Source organism: Pan troglodytes, chromosome 5, assembly GCF_028858775.2.
Source record: "Pan troglodytes isolate AG18354 chromosome 5, NHGRI_mPanTro3-v2.0_pri, whole genome shotgun sequence".
Classification (NCBI taxonomy): Eukaryota; Metazoa; Chordata; class Mammalia; order Primates; family Hominidae; genus Pan; species Pan troglodytes.
In genome coordinates, this window is record NC_072403.2 from 175,549,994 (window position 1) to 175,569,760 (window position 19,767).

A 19,767-nucleotide genomic window follows, 5' to 3' on the forward strand; every position below is an offset into this window, starting at 1 on the left:
TCACTCTTCTGTAAAAATGGCAGGTACTTTTAATTTTTCTTCCCTGTAACACTTCTTTTCTTATTTCTTCCTTCCCACCAAACATGCTCAGCTCCCCCTCATCCCACAATATTGAGCTCTAGTGCTCCTTTTGCTATTTGTATGTGCTTTGACTCCTACAGACAGTTGTTTCCCCTTAGAGTACTTTGTACCCACCTCTTAAGCTGTTATCACATGGTATGCAGTGATCTGCATGATTCTTGCAGGTCATTCCCTGAAGTCAGGAACTCGCTCTTAGTCTTTTATTTTTTAGAAATCTATGATATCTCGCGCAATACATAGCCCATAGAAGAAACTATGTAGTGAAATTACATAGTGATTTTTCATTCTCGCAGTAAAAATTTCCTGGGATTTTTTTTTTTTTTAATGGGTGGGAAACTACCTGGAAATAGTGGATGCCAGAGGCTTAAACAGAAGGAATGAAATAATAAAGATCAGAGCAGAAATAAATGAAATAGAGGCCAGGAATACAACAGAAAAGTTCAACAAAACAGAGTTGGTTTTTGAAAAGGTAAACAGAATTGACAGACCTTTAGTTGGACTAACCAAGAGAAAAAAAAGTCAAAATAAATGAAGGAGGAGACATTACAACTGATACCATAGAAATAATAAGATCATAAAAGACTACTCTGAGTAAATATATGCCAAAAAATTGAACAAACTAGAAGAAATGGATAAATTCCTAAAACATACAACCTATCAGGGCCACATCATGAAGGAACAGAAAGTCTGAACAGACCCATAATGGGTGAGGAGATTGAATCACTAAGTCAAAACCTCCCAGCAAATAAAAGCCCAAGAGCAGACAGCTTCACGGGCAAATTCCTCTGAACATCTAAAGACGAATTACCACCAACCCTTCTCAAACTTCCAAAAAACTGAGCAGGAGAGAACACTTCCCAGATTCATTTTATGAGGCCAGCATTACCCTTAACCAAAGCCAGATAAGGACATTGTAAGAAAATAAAGTTACAGGCCAATATCCTTGATGAACAGATGCAAAAATCCTCAACAAAATACTAGCAAACTGAATTGAATAGCACATTAAAAGGAGTGTACACCATGATCAAGTGAGATTTTTCCTCTGAATGTAAAAATGGTTCAACATATGCAAATCATTAACTGAGCTACACCAAATTAACAGAATGAAAGATAAAAACCATAAGATCATCTTAAAAGATGCAAAAAAGGCATTTGACAAAATGTAACATCCTTTCACGATGAAAATTCTCAACAAGTAAGGTATAGAACAGTATGCCACAACATAATAAAGGCTATGTGTGACAGGCCCACAGCTAACATCATACTTAATGGTGAAAAGCTGAAAGCTTTTCCTCTAAGGTCAGGAAGAAGACCCTTGCCACTTCCATTAAATATGGTAAGTTCTAGCCAGAACAGTTAGGCCAAGAAAAAGAAAGAAAGGCAGCCAGGAGTGGTGGCTCATGGCTCTGATTCCCAGCACTTTGGGAGGCTGAGGTGGGCGGATCACTTGAGGTCAAGAGTTGGAGACCAGCCTGGCCAACATGAAACCCTGTCTCTACTAAAAAATACAAAAATTCACCAGGCATGGTGATGCATGCCTGTAATCCCAGCTTACTCGGGAGGCTGAGGCAGGAGAATCACTTGAGCCCAAGAGGTGGAGGTTGCAGTGAGCTGAGATTGCACCATTGCACTCCAGCCTGGGCAACAGAGCAAGACTGTCTCAAAAAAAAAAAAAAAAAAAAGTAAAAGACACCTAAATCATAAAGGAAGAAATAAAATTATCTTTATTTGCAGTGGCATAATCTTGTATGTAGAAAAACCCAAGACTTCATCAAGAAATCTGTTCACTTAGTCAAGTTCTGGGATATAAAAATCAACATACAAAAATCAGTTTTCTGTCTATACACTAACAACAAACTATTCAAAAAAGAGATTAAGAGGTCAGGTATGGTGGTTAACACCTTTAATCCCAGAACTTTGGGAGGCCGAAGCGGGCAGATCACCTGAGGTCAGGAGTTTGAGACCAGCCTGGCCAACATGGTGAAACCCTGTCTCTACAAAACATACAAAAAAAACAACTGGGTGTGGTGGTGCAGGCTGTAATCCCAGCTACTTGGAAAGCTGAGGCAGGAGAATTGCTTGAGCCTGGGAGAGACGGAGGCTGCAGTGAGCCGAGATCACATCACTGCACTCCAGCCTGGGTGACAAGAGCGAAACTCCATCTCAAAAAAAAAAAAAAAAAAAAGGCCATCTCATTTACAATAGCATCGGAAAGAATAATATAATTAGAAATAATACCCAGGAGGTAAAAGATGCCTGCTCGCTGAAAAGTATAACACTGATCAAATAAATTAAAGATGCAAATAAATGGAAAAATATTCCATGTTCGTAGATTGGAAGATTATTGTTAAAATTTCCATACTTCCCAATCTATAGATCCAATACAATTCCTGTCAAAATTCCATTGGCATTTTCCACAGAAATAGGAAAAAACAATCCTAAAATTCACATGGAACCACAGAAAGCACCTAATCGCCAAAACAGTCTTGAGAAAGAACAAAGCTGAAGACATTGCAGTTCCTGATTTCAAATTATATTAAAACAATTTGCTTCTGGCATAAAAACAGACACATAGACCAATGAAACAGAACAGAATCTCAGAAATAAACCTATGAATATAGAGTCAACTAATCTTTGACAAGGGTACCAGGACTGCACAATGGAGAAAGAATCGTCTCTTCAACAGTTGGTGCTGGGAAAACTGGATATTGACATTCCAAAGATGAAAGTGGACCCTTACTTACACCGTACATAAAAATTTAGTCAAAATGGATTAAAGACCTAAATGAGTTCCCTGAAACTATAAAACATGTAGGAAAAAACACTGAATTATAAAGGTATTTGATACTGGTCTTGGTAATGATTTTTCTAGATATTACACCCAAAAAACACAAGCAACAAAAGCAAAAATAAACAGGACTACATCAAGCTAACATGCTTCTGCACAGCAAAGAAACAATCAACAAAATGAAAAGGCAACCTACAGAATGGGAGGAAATATCTGCAAACCTTATGTCTGCTAAGGGTTTAATATCCAAAAGATACCAGAATATTAACTCAGCCCAAAACAACAAAACAGCAAAAAAAAAAAAAAAAAAAAAAAAAAAAAAAATCACATCACCCAATTTAAAAATAGGCAAATAACTTTTAGACATTTTTTCAAAAGAAAATATACAGATATCCAAAAGGCTTATGAAAAGGTGCTTAACATCACACACACACACACACACACACGTGCGTGTACATGGATGGGCACAGTAGCTGTGTGGGTGATGGATGTGTTAATTAGCTTGATTGTGGTAACCATTTCACAATGTATACCTTGTATTAAATCATCACAAGTTAAACCTTGTTCATTATATCTCAGTAAAGCTGGAGGGAGGGATTCAGTCACTAAATTGTAAGTTGTATGCAGCACAGGAACTCATATGTTTAGAACTTTCTCATATAATAAGCCTGACTGGCTGTTGTCAGGATAAATCCCAAAGGACAAAGTCAGTAATAAAAAACAAAACAGTTACTATTTCCACTTTCTATTTCAACATGGAAGTATGCAGCTTTAAATTTTTGTTTGTTTTTACATAGCCTTGTAAGAAACCTTTTCTTACACAGCACTTGTACGTAACATGTGCCGTGTGTGCTATGAACAAAAATGTTTATAAAGGCCTAATATGTGAAAGGTTTTGCCAAATGTTTCCTGTAATGTTAATTATATTTTATAAATTAGCTATTCCTCCAGGAGATGTATTTAGCCACTTATTAATTTATAAGAATTAATATGAAGGTAACAAGGCATAAGATGCTCGTTTTCCCTCAAAACACAAGACATTTTGGTATATAGTCTCCAACTTACAATGGTCTGACTTAGGATTGTTTACAATGGTTTGAAAGGATATGTTTTCAGTATGCTTCTCAATTTATGATGGGGCCATCTCCAGATAAAACCATTGCAACTGAAAATATCCTAAATTTAAAACTGCACTTTCAACTCAATGGTGGGTTTATTGGGACTTAACTCCATTGTAAGTCAAGGATCATCTGTATTCATTCTGTATTTTTAATTAAAAACAGTTGTGCTGTTAATATATAGACACAACTCTTCTCTCATCTTACATACTTGTATAAGATAGGCCCACTAGTGTTGACTAGATTGGGTGTGGTCCGTTTTTTGTCTTCTGCTAAGTGAAAGACTTCAAAAAATATACATATATGCTTCTGTGAATGTATTTGTTTCATACCCACTGTGTTGCTTATGTGATATAATGAAAGATTTGTAAGGCATCTAACTAAAATCACCCTAGAAATAACTAGACACAATATTTAAAAACATTATCAATCTGTTGTGCAAAAAGCAATCCAAAAAAGTGCATTTTTTAAATGAAAACTTGGTCTCTCCCCTCGTCCACAAATTTTAGGCACAGATTACACTTTATCAGTTCTTAGAAGTGTTTCACTTGACGTGCTTTTGGAAATCCATTTTTTATTATCTATTGTGATAATGTGTTGCAGGAGTTTATCTTTAGGGAATTTTAAAAAGGTTAATGGAAGGGTTTTCTATAATGCTTTACATTTTGTCATTGGGAAAAATCTATCATTTCCATTTAAAATGAAGTGTGAGCAGCAATGAACAGCATTAGACATAATTGTTGTTAAACCTCTTCTTTGTAAATTAACATGCCACTTGGCAGAAATATAATTGGTGAGCCACAGAGAAGGTCTGTATTTAAACAGTAGGGTTAATGAATATCTTTTTTCCCCCTTTTTCTTTCCCTTCTTTTGGCCTTTAAAGTTGCACTTAGCTCAGGCTGTTTGAAATGATTTTCTTTGAAAGTGTTGTGACATTGTTTTAATTGAATGAAGCTGCAGAACTGGCGTGATAAATCAACACAGAATGAATTTTAATGCAAGGCAAACGATATTAACTTGGAAATTTGTTGCAGTGGACAAAGCAGCTGCTGTGATTAGTTTTTTTTTTTTTTTTTCATTCTCTACTTACAACAAGGATGACCTCGACAATTTCAGCTGTACTAGAGTCCTGATGGCTTGCACCTTAACATCCTTGAGCTGTTTGTGGCTTCTTGGGGCAATAGTGATTGTTTCATTTTTTAAGGTTAGTAAAAAATTTTAAGGTTAGTAAGATTAGTAAGGTTAGTAAGATTTAATGTGATTTTAACTGCTGTACAAACATTTTTAATTTAGTAAATCATAATTGTGAGGATTAATTAGCTGTGGTAGAAGCCCTTTTCTATGTAATCTTGATGTGGTTCCAGCCAAGGAGGGTTAATACATGAAAAGAATGGGGTATGCCAAACAAGGCTCTATATGTGGTCACAGAGTGTAGGGCAGCTGGTTTCACAAAGGGTACGGGTCAAAACCAATTACATATTAGTTATTTGTACTAAAGTATCTCTGTTCATAATGCATTTTTCCAGACATTTTTGGGCCACATGTGAAGTATATAATGTGTATCTAGTTAGTGACAATTTGGAAAAAGATCTGTATAGAGTACAACTATTATTGAAGAGTAGCTGGCAAGGTTACTTAAAGAAATAGCCAAGGTAACAAATATAGTAGAGGCATTTTCACAGACTTCTTGAGAGCAGAGTTTCGTTATTCTCAATCCTTCACATTTACTTCACTCCTTGCCACATAATAAGCCTTAAGTAAATGTTTTGTTGAATTTGAAAATGAAAGGCTGTTCTCTGTTTTACTGAAAAACAGTGGGTGAGTGATAGCATGTAAAGATTATTATCTCTGTCCAGGTTGGAGGAGTGGGGAAGTGAAATTTAATGTAATCTGTGACTTACATAAACTGGTTAAGTGATGATGTTGTAGAAAAAAGTAGGAAGAGCTTATTGGAGATGAACATAAGGCCAGGCATGTTGATAGATTTTCTGTTATGTTTCTTTTTTATTCAGATCCTCATTTCAACATTGTTATACCATACTACCTTATGTCAATTCTAGACCTCTTTAGATTAAAAAGCAACTGCTCAAAAAGTGCCAGTAGACTTGTGTTTGTTAAGGACTGACAAGATAATGCAGGCCAGCTGAGCAATTCCAGGAAAATAGGATACAATAGGAAAAAAAAATAACCGAACACATCAGAGATTGTGAATCAGCAAGATTGTGAAGAATTACTAATTCATGGTCTTCAGGAGGTGAGATGATCAAGGATATAACCCTGTTTTGGGGGATCTCTTTTTCTGCTGAGCACGTTTGCAGAATCTGGAGAGGACAGACGAAAGGCTGAGCTTTGGGGGATAGCGTTTGGAGTCTATAATTTGTCTATGTGAACCTCCCTTGCCATGCCCAGCCTAGTCTTCGCTTGGGGGTAGGGACACTGATGGATATGTACTTTAGGAGTAAGAATGAACTAGGAGGTTGCAGGTCCTCACAGAGACAGTATCTCAGCTCAAAATTGTCTATCTCAGTAAGTGAAATTGCATTGATCCTGGGTTGCTAGTAATAGTAGGTGCCTGGCAGAAGCTGATACGTATCTTTCCTGGAGGAAGATATTATTGTCTTTGGCCTTATATTATTTTTATAAGCTATTTAGTTAAGTGTATTGTCTGACACACACTAGAAAATAAGCACACAAGGAGACAAGATGACATTAACAAAAATCTGAAGAAACAGTCTGAAAAACAATAGAAATCCACATACTCTAGATTTTAGAATTTCAGACCCAGACTTTATAAGATCTGTAAGTTTTCTATGTGGAAGGAGACAAGAAAAGGAAGAGAAATGGAAGCTATAAAAGAAAAACTAAGCCAGAAAATTATTTACCTACTATTAACAGGTGGGTTTAACAGAAGATTAGAAGCATTTGAAGAGAGAATTAGTAAACTGGAAGATAGCTCAGAAGAAAATTTTCAGCATAGAGATGCAGAGGGATGGAAAAAAGTAGAAGGGAATGTGAAAAGTAAAAGGAATATAGTGAGAAAATTTAATATATGTAGTTGTAGTATTAGAAGAAGAGGAGAGGTGGAATGGGACAGAAGCAGAGTTTGAGGGAAGTGTGTTTCAGAACTATAAAACCAAAGGAAGAAATAAAGTCACAGATTTGTGAAATTGTGGTTTTCTTTATATTTATCATACTTACTGATAAACATGATAAAGGAGACCACACCTCGGCAAGTGATAATAAAACAACTGAAAAGTAATGATGAGAAAATCTTAAAGCAGCTAGAAGAGAGAAAAGATCACCTTCAAAGGAGCAGCGGGAAGACTCAGTTCACTTCCATTAGTAACAGTGGAATGAATCCAGGAGATGGTGTATAAAGAATCTTTAAGGTGCCCTTCAAAAATAAGACATTTTCAGATAAGGAAAAGTGGAGAGAGTTCATTACTAGAAGACGTTCACTAAAGGAAATGCTGAAGGTTGTTTTTCAGGCAGAAGAATGATGATTATTTGAAAAGTTGAAGATGCATAAAGGAATAAAGAGCAACAAAAATGGTAAAATTGTTGATAAACCTAAATGCATATTTGTACAAAGTGAAAATAATGGCCTGTTGAGTTTAAAAGATATAGAATTTGGAAAACAAAGGCATATAAACTGGATTGAGGATAAATATTACACTTTCTGAGGTCCTTGAATTTGTATGGGAAAAGGGTAAAAGTACAAATGAACATTAATGTTTGATAAGTCAAGGGAGCATGTTGTAAATACTAGGGTGAACAAGCATATAACTTCCAAACTAATAGAAGAAGAGAACGAAGAAAATATGTTCATATTTTCTTCGTCCGCCCACATCCAGGAAAAAGAGGCAAGAAAGAAAAGAAAATAAGTAGAGGACATAGAAAACACTTAGTAAAAAGATTTAGTAAACCATGTAGTATAAATTGGCTGTTCCTGTTAAAATTCAATGAAGAAGCAACTCATTTAGATGATTTTTACAGGAGTCCTGTTTAAAATAAGGATAACAAAAGTTTGAAGGTAATAGATTGGATCAAGAAAAGACACATAAGAAAATAAATTCTATCTATATTAGTATCAGTGTAAGCTTAATGGCAAAAGTCATCTCTAGAGATAATAAAGAAGGCCACTTCATAATGACAGAAAGATATACACTTGACCCTTAAACAACATGGGGCTGAGGGGCACTGACTCCCTTTGCAGTAAAAAATCCACGTATAACTTTTAACTACCTCCAAACGTAACTACTGATAGCCTACTGTTGACTGGAAGCCTTACCGATAACATAAACAGTTGATCAACACATTTTGAATGTTACATGTATTAACACTGTATTCTTACAATAAAATAAGCCATTGAGAAGAAAATGTTTTTAAGAAATCATAAGGAAGAAAAAATACGTTTATTATTCATTAAGTGGAAGTAGATCATAAAGGTCTTCATCCTGATGGTCTTTACATTGAGTAGGCTGAGGAAGAGGAGGAAGATTCAGGTTTGGTCTTACTGTCTCAAGGGTGGCAGAGGCAGAAGAGGTGATGGAGGTGGGAGGGGTGTCATACTTGGTGTAATATTTGTGGAAAAATGTTCTGTAAGTAGACCCACATAGTTCAGACCTCTTGTTTAAGGGTTGGTTGTAATTGCCTTTACACATATACAGCAAAAATAGAAGTAAAAGGCGAAACAGGTAAAATTTAATCACACCAGACTTTGCATTCTTTTTAAGCACCTATGGAATATTTACAAAAATTGACCATATGCTATGCTGAAAAGCAAGTTTGAACAAATATTAAGGATGGCTATTACATATAACATGTTTGCTGATTACACTGTGGGAAGCTAAAAATCAAAACTACAGGAAATTATTATATGTTGAAATGAGAATAATATATTTAAATATTTAGTAGATGTCAAATTACCTTGACTTTGAATGAAAATGAAACTGCTCCCTATCTGAATTTGTGGGATACAACTAAAACCAGCTTAGAGGTATATGTAAAGCTTTAGATGTATATGTTAGAAAAGAAGGACTACAATAAGCAAAATATTCATTTCAAAAAATTGGAAAAAGAACAGCAGATTAAACGAAGGAAGGGAAAAAGAACAGCAGATTAAACGAAGGAAGTAGAAGGAAGGAAATAATTAAATGAAGAGTAGAAATCAATTAAAGACAAACACAAAATGAAGTAATTCAATATATCAGCTAGCTATCTCTGCATTATAATAAATTACTCCAAAAACTTAAGTAAACCACTTGTTGAGCTCCTTAGTCCTTCTTCCAGTCAGCTGTAAGGTCAGTCAGGTGGTTCTACTTCTGGGAGTTGTGTGGTTGCAGATATTGATGATGACTGGGTCACTGTCTTTCATTCCCCAACAAGTTTTAGTCCAAGCTTGTTTACATGGGGGAAAGGGGCTCTAAGAGAGTAGAACCACGTAAGACTAACACTGAGGCATATCATTTTCACCACTACATTGTATTGGCCAAAGCAAGTCACAATGCTAGCCTAGATTCAGGAGGGTGGGAGGAGATGCAGATTCCCTTTGCAGGTGGCATGGACACAATGAGGGGCAGAGAATTATGGCCATTTTTGAAATCAGTCTACCTCAGTCAACAAAAGCAGGTTCTTTTAAAACACTTTTGAAGACTGATCAAGAAAAAGGAAGATACAGGTAACCAGTCAAGAATAAAAAAATGAGACATCGTTTCAGATCTTACTGGTATTAAAAATAAATTAGGCATCTATTTTAAATCAACAAATTTGAAAATTTAGACAAAATGGATACAACTTAAAAATTGACATATGAAGGAATAGAAAGTCTGAATCCATAATTTAAAACTTTCTGTAGTGAAATCTCTAGGCTCAGGTAGCTTCACCAGTGAATTTTATTCATTATTTAAGGAAGAAATAACAGCCATATACAAGCTTATCTGGGGAGTGGAAAAAGGAGGAATACATTCCAACATGTTTTGCTACCAAAATAACCTTGATACCAAAACCTGAGACGTGTATTATGAGAAAGAAAAATTGTGGGCCAGTTCTATTTATGAATGGACATTTCTTAAAAAAAAAAAAAAATCACCAGAATGCCAGGAAACAATTTGCTCAAGTTGGTTTTGCATTAAATTGGTTTAACATTTGAAGTTGAAATTGAATTTGAAATTAAATTTGAAGTTGAAGTTGGTTAACATTTGCAGTTGAAATCCACTGCAATAACAGAATTAAGGAGAAATGTTGTTTTAATAGATAGTGAAAAATGATAAATTTAGATATCCACTTGTAGTTGAGAACTCTTAGCAAACTAAGAAATAGAAGGGAATTTTAATGTGATAAAGTGTATCTTCAAAAAGTTTAAGATTAAACTTTATGGTGAACTGTTGAAACCTTTATTCTTGAAATTTGGAACAAGTCAAGGATGATACACTTTTATTTGGCTTTGAACTCAAGGTATGCTGACCAGTACTGTAAGGATAGCAAGAAAAAGAAATAAAAATATATGATAGGAAAGGAAAATAGAGAACTGTCATTATTTGCAGGTGATGTGATTGTTTAGCATCCAAAAGAATCTACAAAAGATTTATGAGAGTCAGTAATGAAGAAATGCTGGTTGATAGAAAAAAACCCAATTATATGTTCATATACCAGAAACAGAAAATGAAAACTTAAAATTATGATATACGGTAGCAGAAAAAGCCCTGTAAATTTGTAGGAATGAATCTAACAACAACAAAAGTAAAAACAAGGCGCAATCAAAAAAAGCTCTACATTTTTGAGGCTAGACATGGTGTCTCCAGCCTGTAATCCTAGCTCTTTGGGAGGCTTAGGCACTGGGGTGGAGTGGGGGTGAGGATGGCTCGAGTCCAGGAATTTTGAGATCAGCCTGGGCAACGTAGTGAGACCTGATGTCTACAAAAAAGTTAAAAAAAAAAAAAAAGCCAGGCATGGTGAGGCTGAGGTGGGAGGATTGCTTGAGGCCAAGAATTCAAGGCTACAGTGCTCTATGATTGTGCCACTTGCACTTTAGCCTAAACAAAAATAAACGACGTTATTGAGAGAGATGAGAGATAACTTAACCAAATGGAGAAATTTTCACCATGTTTATGGTTTTTGAAGAGTCTATATTATTATGTGATCTCAGTGAAAATTCTTGCAAGTATTATTTTAGAAATTGATGGACTTATTCTAAAATACGTGGAAATGGAAAGGGCCAGGAATAGCTAAGCCACTCTTGAGGAAGAGCAAGAGAGAAGAACTTGGTGTACCATATAATTTACCATAATTAATACAGTATAATATTAAAGCAAAGATAAATAAATGGAATAGACTAGAGAGCTCCAAAACAGACCTAAGTACTGTCAGCTGTTTGTATCCTCAGGTTCCACATCTGTGGATTCAACCAACCTAGGATCAAAACTTTTAGGGGAAATATTTCAAATGGTTGCATTTGTACTGAAATATACAAATTTTTTCTTGTCATTATCTCCTAAGCAATGCAGCATAACAGTGATTTACACTATATTTACATTGTATTAGGCATTTTAAGTAATCTAAAGATGATATAAATTATATTGGAGGTTGTGCATAGGTTATGTGCAAATATGACACTGTTTTATATAAGGGACTTGAGCATCTGTGAATTTTGGTGTTTGTGTGGGGACCTGTAACCAATCCCCCCCACCCCAGATACCAAGGGACGATTGTGTAGATAAATATTTATGACAGTGATGACACTGGAGCAATTGGAAAAGAGTAGTCTTTTCAATAACATTTCTATTCAGTGACATTCGTATATTTAATAACATTTGGATATTCATGTGAGAGAAAAAAAGAAAATTATAACACAGACATCAATTCCTGGTACACTGTAGATGTAAATTCGAAAGACTTAACAATAAAGCTTCTAGAAGATAACACCAGAAGGTATCTTGGTGACCTTAGGGTGGGGAGAGAGTTCTTTTAAACAGGACACAGAAAACACTAACCATGAAGATAAGGTTGAAAATTTGAACTGTGTTAAAATTAAAAACTTTCAGTCATCATAAGACACCATTAAAGAGGGAGAAGACGAGCCACAGGATGGGAAAAATACTTGTCAGTTGTGTAACCACAAAGTAGAAATCAATAAGGAAAAGGTAACACAATAGAAAAACACAGGAAACTTCAAATGTCCTTCAAAAAATGCATATCCAAATGGCCAACAAATGTGAAAAAAATGCTTAGCTTCATTAGTAGTCAGAGGAATGCTAATTGAAACATTTAATACATACACTAGAATGGTTAAAATATAAAAACACTGATAATAAATATTGGAGAGGAAGTGGATCAAAATAAATTTTTATACTATACGGAGGATAAAAATATGTACAACCATTTTAGAAAATAATTTAACACTATGTACTAAAGTTTTTTTTTTTTTTTAAATCATCTTCTTTGTCTTGTAGTCTTTTTTTTCTCAAGGGTCAGTCTCTTGTCCTGCTTCTTTATCTTGTCCTGTCTCTCTCATGATAGAGCCCTTCCTGAACCTTTGGTGAACATTGTTTAAGTGTGAAACAATGAAAATTTGAATTAGGAGCTTGTGTTCATGAACAGAGCTGTCCGCTGCCAACCTTAATTTGGGATGACCCCCTAAAGTGCTAGTCTTTGAGATGGAAGTCATATAATGGAACACAGAATTCTTTTCGTGGGTTATTTCAATTTTTCTAGAGAAAAAACTAGCCCATTACCTACAAGTCAGAAGCCTGGCCTTTGCTGTTCTGTGGGCAGTGATGGTCGCTTGTTCTGTGTATTAGCTCCACCTTTTCATTCTTGTTTTCTGCAAAACTCAGTGTCTGAGTGTCCAGTCTCTCTGGAGTTCTGTAGGGCAAATTTGCTGCTGATCACATCTCCTTCTAGAAATGACATTCCAAGCTTAATTAAGAGTAAGAGCCTGAGGTTTTAAGCAAAGGATTTGTATTAGACTTGGTAGGCTATTGTGAACTATATGGCAAACTTTTTACTGGACCTTGTGTATGTATTGTGCTATACACATACATATCTGTACATGCCATCATCACTATAGCTCTATCAGATAGTATTATCCCCATTCTGTAATTGAGGCTTATTTGATGTGATTTTCAGATTCCTGTTTTTGTTTTGTTTTGTTTTGTTTTTTTGAGACAGAGTCTCGCTTTATTGCCCAGGCTGTAGTGCAGAGGCATGATTTCAGCTCACGGCAACCTCCACCTCCTGGGTTCAACTGATTCTCATGCCTCGGCCACCCAGGTAGCTGGAATTACAAGCATGCACCACCAAGCCCGGCTAAGTTTTGTATTTTTAGTAGAGATGGGGTTTCACCATGTTGGCCAGGCTGGTCTTGAACGCCTGTCCTCAAGTGATCCACCCCGTCTCGGCCTCCCAAAGTGTTGGGATTACAGGTGTGAGCCACTGCGCCTGGCCAATTTTCAGATTCCTGATTACTGTTTTCATATTTGAGCTTGGATACCAGCTAGAATCTGTGTGCTCTCAGAGTTTAAGCACATAACCGTAGTATACTACTTGAGTTTATTTAAATTGGAGATGTAGGACCGTTAAGTTGATGAGTTTCTAAATTGGAAGTACTTTGTTAAAATGGATCATGGTGGGGGTTTAGGTTGGGTAAAGAGGTAAAATTACTATATACTGAAGCACTGGGCAAAGATAAGGGACTTTATTTGAATATAAAGAGCTATTAGCAGATTTCAGAATCTAGGATCTTGAAGAGCTAAATTAAGTGCTTATAGATGAGTCTGTGAGTCTCAACAGAGGGTGAAATAAGATGTATGAAAATCCCCTCGGAGGCTTTCTTCGAATGATACAGGCGTACTACCTACCACCTTTCATTTGAGAATCACTTTTCTAAGGTGCGGCAATGCAAAATAAGAGCCAGTGGAGTACAGATGATACCAGAAGTACCCAGCTTCTTAAGCCCTGATGGCAGTGGATTTTCTAGCATGTTACTTTTATGTAATGATATACTAAAAGTTGGATAAATGCAAGAAAAAAGTAGGAGACCATATGCATAAGAATCAGTACCTATTTGATTGAATAAGTAAATGAAAACCACCTGTGGAATTTTGTGGAACTGATAGCAAACTCTTATATTTTGGCCTTTATGCAGATAACATGCAAATGAGGAAAATTTACTTTTCACGATTTAGCCCGTTTTTCCTATTGGCTTTAAAGAAATAACTTGTATATATGAATATTAGGAATTTCTGTTGAGGGATGGTAATTTTTTATTTTTTTATTGTACAGTTTTTAATTTATACAATTATTGATATCACTGGCCTATTTAGTGATATTCAGAGTTTAGGTTTCTTATAAGTTAAAGGTAGAAAGGAATATGTACTCTTAAGACACATTTAGTGTAGCCAACCCATAGTTTTCGTAACGTATTTCTGAACAGTTGCTTCTGGAGAAAGTATAATTTTTCTTAGGTAAATAAAAGAGGACTTTCCCCAAAGGATTTTGGTAGAAAGGGCAGTCCCTAACAATTTCTTCAACACTGTCATGACAAAGAGACAGTTGGACATTTTGTGGAAGGGACTTGTATTCTTGGCTGGCATCTAATATTTTGTCAAACTCTTTAATACTCTCTGTTTTAGGTTATTTGTTGATGGACAGTTGTATCTGTTCTAGCTGTATACTGTTCCCAGTTCATAGTTTGTGTTAATACTTGTGAAAATAATGCTAAACGATGAGCTATTGTAATTAGACCTGAGACTTGGCAAGAAATTCATAAGGGCTCTAGATTTTATTTCAACTTAGTATTAAAAAGACATTTAACTTCAGTAAGTAAATGTAGATATACTTTATATTTTAAGAGCTGTAAGTTCCAGCAAGTGAATAATGTATAGTGATCCTTTTTTTTTTTTCTCAGTTTAATTTTGTTGGGAGAATCCTTGGACCTAGAGGACTTACAGCCAAACAACTTGAAGCAGAAACCGGATGTAAAATCATGGTCCGAGGCAAAGGCTCAATGAGGGATAAAAAAAAGGTAAGTCCTTGAAAATGGACTAAGTCTTTATGTGAGTAACTTACTAAACTTTTACATCGTAATAATAAAATTTCCAGATTTTTTTGTGCTTAAAACACTATATTCCAGGCCGGGCGCGGTGGCTCATTTCTGTAATCCCAGCACTTTGGGAGGCCGAGGCAGGCGGATCGTCTGAGGTCAGGAGTTTGAGACCACCCTAGCCAACATGGTGAAACCCTGTCTTTACTAAAAAAATACAAAAATTAGCCGGGCGTGGTGGCAGGCGCCTGTAATCCCAGCTACTCAGGAGGCTGAGGCAGGAGAATTGCTTGAACCCGGGAGGCAGAGATTGCAGATTGTGCCACTGCACTCCAGCCTGGGCAACAGGAGTAAAGCTCTGTCTCAAAAACGAACAAACAAAAAAACCCACTATGTTCCATGTCAGGAACTTTTAAACTTTTTAAAGGTGTTGTCATGATTTTCCCTTGTTTTTCTTTTTTTCTTTGTTTGTTATTTTTGAGACGGAGTCTCGCTATGTCACCCAGGCTGGAGTGCAGTGGTGCAATCTTGGCTCACTGCAGCCTCCGCTTTCTGTGTTCAAGTGATTCTCCTGCCTCAGGCTCCTGAGTAGCTGGGATTACAGGCGCACGCCACCATGCCCAGCTAATTTTTGTATTTTTAGTAGAGATGGGGTTTCACCATGTTGGTCAGTCTGGTCTCGAACTCCTGACCTCGTGATCCACCCACCTCAGCCTCCCAAAGGTCTGGGATTATAGGTGTGAGCCACCATGCCTGGCGATTTTCCCTTGTTAATTATCATTTTTTACTTAGCAAATTAAAATATCAGTTCATCATGTTACCTTCCTTTGTCATTTACTTTTGGGAAGCTGCCAGTTTGGAAATTAGTCAGACTGTAATGTGTGTAAAAGTATATAAAAGTTTTGAAAAATCTGAAATATTTCTTTTGATGAGATTTAAATAAGAATGGTCAAATAACTTTGGATGTATGTCAGATCACTGGGAGAGTTAGAAGACAGAAATCTTTTAAAAGGAAGGCTATCACTAGCCATATGAGATACACTTTGGGTTTCATCAACATTTTGTGTTGATTTTACATTTTAAAGTATATTGTTTCTGTTTCTGTGGGTTTTTTTCTCCTGCCATTTCTTCTTTTGCTGGTTTAATTAGTAAAGACCCAACTATCTAAATATTATTGTTAGGAAGATTTTATTTACCTAGTTTGTCTTACCCAGCAATACTGTGAGGCAGGATAGTTTTGAATTTCAATTCTTGTAAAAATTGACGGATTTAAAAAAATAGATTTTGATGGCCAAAGATTAAAAGTGTTTTAGGAAGGTTTGGTCTGTCTGTCTGTCTGTCTGTCTGTCTGTCTGTCTCCTTCTCTCTCTCTCTCTCTTTCTTCCTTCCTTCCTTCCTTTCTTTCCATTGACTTGAAGGGGCTATCTAGGAATAGTGCGTGGTTAGCTGTGTTAGACCAGTACACTGAATCGCTTTGTGGAACTTACGGAATGAATACCAAACCCACAGGGTATCTGATAAACTTGTTTTCTGAGCCCTCCGCCTCATGTCTTTTAAGCCCTCACGTAAGCTGACTGGATCTCATTCATTTTTGCTCCTCATCAATGATTTAGTAGCCAAGAAATTTGGGCAAAAAGTTCTCATAATATTGATTATTTAAAAATCTTATTATAATGTATTCCTTGTCAGCTGTGTTTAAAGATATGTTCATGGGAGTCTGTGAGTTCTCCTTAAGCAATTTTAGATGTATTAAATTTTTTTATTAGAATCTTAAAAAAATGTGCATATTTTGAATCAGTTGAGTGATAATCTTTTCAAATGAATGTTGCCATGAAGTTTTGGTTCTCATGTTTGGACTTAGGATTATGTGGTCACTAAGTAATACTAGTTTAATTGCCTGTGGACAATGAATGAAGTCTTGACATCTGACAGATATATAAATCTGTATAAAAAGATTAGTATATATTCATCAGTTAGGCTATTCTGTCAGCCAGTTAACAAAACCCCTTTTTCCCTGCTTCTGAGTTTCTGTGAATTCTGCAGTAATGGCCCCCCACTCACCTTGCTTACTGTTTGAAGCCCTCACAGACAATGAGCATTAGAGCATATAACTGTGTGATTATACTGTTGCACTCTTATAAGTGTTTATAATAAAAGTAAAGTCAGAATGGAATGCTTGGCCGTTTGGTAAAGAACATGAAAAGAGATGGAAACAAAAAGAAGTATTGATGTAAGTAATAAAGATAGCTCATTGAGATGTATTTCAGGAGTTCAAGAGGAAAAGCCATGTGCTTTAAACTTTTCTACAGAGTTGTCCATGTATATATAGACATGTGTGTGTATATATATGTGTGTGTGATATATATAATGTGTATATATATACGTGTGTATATACTGATTGCCTGTTTTACTTTTAACAAAAAATGCTACGATGGGAATGGTGTGTGCTGGTCTGAATCCTTCCCTACACTGGTAAACTCAGTGAGAGCCTACCATGGCTATTCTATGGAGTATTAATTTCCTTGGTGTTTGGTGAGTACCTGGCACAGAGTGCAGGCACTTGAAAAAAATACCTGTGAAAGGAGTGACTAGTTCAGGTAATAAATGAAAGGCTTAGGTGTACCTTCCCTCATGTTCCCCAAAAAGGTTGGTTAAATAAAGAAAATTGTAAATGCTATGTACTTCTAATGCTTTGGGGAAGTTAGTACTATATTATTCTAAGCTGCTGGTTTTTAGCAAGTAAGTTAATATGCCACTTTAGTTTTCATTTTCTTGGATTGTTATTATTTCAGCATTATTGATGGGCTCAACAGCATTGATTTAGTGCATAAATACCCAGTGGAATGGTACTAGTTAAGATCATGGAACCAGGGCTTGAAAACTATTATGAACTTCTTGTCTGTACCAGCTATTTTGTAAATGAAGAGACCAAAGCCTTGGGGAGGTTGAGTAATTTGCCAAAGGTCACACGCCAAAATGTGGCAGTCAAATTTGAAACTAGGCTGGGCACAGTGGCTCACACCTGTAATCTCAGCACTTTGGGAGGCTGAGGCAGGAGGATCCCAGGAGTTGAAGACCAACATGGTCAACATAGTGAGACCCCCATCTCTACAATAAAACTTAAAAAATAATTAGCCAGGTGTGGTGGCGTGCACCTGTAGTCCCAGCTGCTAGGTAGGCTGAGGAGAGAGGATGCTTGAGCCCAGGAGTTGAGGCAACAGTGAGCTATGATTGTGTGCCACTGCACTCCAGCTTGGGTGACAGAACGAGACTCTGTCTCGGGGGAAAAAAGAAAAACAAACTGAAGTCTGAGTTCTATTCTGTGGTACATTATTTTCTAATTATAAACCATTTCTAAGAGTGATAACTTCAGACATACTAGAACAACTTGAATATTGAGTATTAGAAACTTTGACTACCATTTCACACACCACCCAGTACACTTGTGACCCCAGATGTTGTGAGGGTTTCTCCCCACAAACCAAACAAATCTCCAGAAAACACCATCTGAATGTCCTCTAATTCAATTCAAAACTGGGAATAATGTCACATACCACAGGCTGAGGGCTCAGTCCCCTAAGACTGTCTCCACTTCAGATGCCAGTTACAAGCCCCAGTGATGACCTGTGCTTTTGACTGACCAGCTGTAAATGTGTTTTTTTGCAAGTCCCTCGTCGGGTTCAATTAATTTGCTAGAGTAGTTCACAGAACTCAGGGAAGCACTTTACTTATTTATTATAAAGGATATTACAAAGGATACCGACGAACAGCAGATGGAAAAGATGCATAGGGCAAGACATGTGGGAAGGGGCTCAGAGCTCCCATCCCTTCTCCAGTGTGCCACCCTCCAGGTGCATCCATGTGTTCAGCTATTTGGAATCTCTCCAAACCCCGTTCTTCTGTTTTTTTATGGAGGTTTCATTATGTAGGCATGACTGATGTTCATCATTGGCCATTGGTGATTGACTCAACATTCAGCCTTTCTCCCTTCCTTAGAGGTTGGGGAATGAGGCTGAAAGTCTCAGCCCTCTGTATACTTGGTTAGGGTTTCTCTGGAATCAGCCTTGATCTTGAGACTATCCAGGGCCCCCACCCATTTGTCACTTCATTATACAGAAAGACACAAACAGGTTCCAGACCACCACAATGAGGGAACATTGCGATAAAGCTAGTCACACATTTTTTTAGTTTCCTAGTGCATATAAAAGTTATGTTTATACCATACTATAGTCTATTAAATTTGTAACAGCATTATGTCTAAAAAATATACATACCTTAGTTTAAAAATACTTTATTGCTGAAAAATGCTAATGATCATCTGAGCCTTCAGAGAGTTTTAATCTTTTGCTGGTGGAAGGCCTTGCCTGGATGTTGATGGCATGTTGATGGCTGCTGACTGATCAGGGTGGTGGTTGCCAATGGTTGGGGTGACTGTGACGATTGCTTAAAATAAGAACAACGAAGTTTGCCTCATGGATTTGCTCTTCCTTTCACAAAGATGTCTCTGTAGCATGCAGTGCTTTTTGATAGCATTTTACCCACAGAACATTTGCTGTTGCTTTATAAACTAAGTTTATGTAATATTCTGAATTTTTTATTGTCATTTCAACAGTGTTCACTGTATCTTCACTACAAATACATTTCATCTCAAGAAATCACTTTCTCTGCTCATCCATGAGAAGCAACTCCTGATCAAGTTTGATCATGCAGTTGCAGCAATTCAGTCACATCTTCAGGCT

General features: G+C 36.5%; 1 protein-coding gene across 5 annotated transcripts in view; it reads left to right on the forward strand.

The window, feature by feature from the left end:
* Positions 1-19,767, forward strand: part of QKI (QKI, KH domain containing RNA binding) — a 159,268-nt gene that overhangs the window by 49,070 nt on the left and 90,431 nt on the right. For all 5 annotated transcript variants that reach the window (XM_016956759.4, XM_016956760.4, XM_016956762.4 and 2 more), the window contains exon 3: positions 14,894-15,010. In XM_016956759.4, the coding sequence (XP_016812248.1) occupies positions 14,894-15,010 (117 nt within the window). The remainder of the gene's footprint in view (positions 1-14,893; positions 15,011-19,767) is intronic.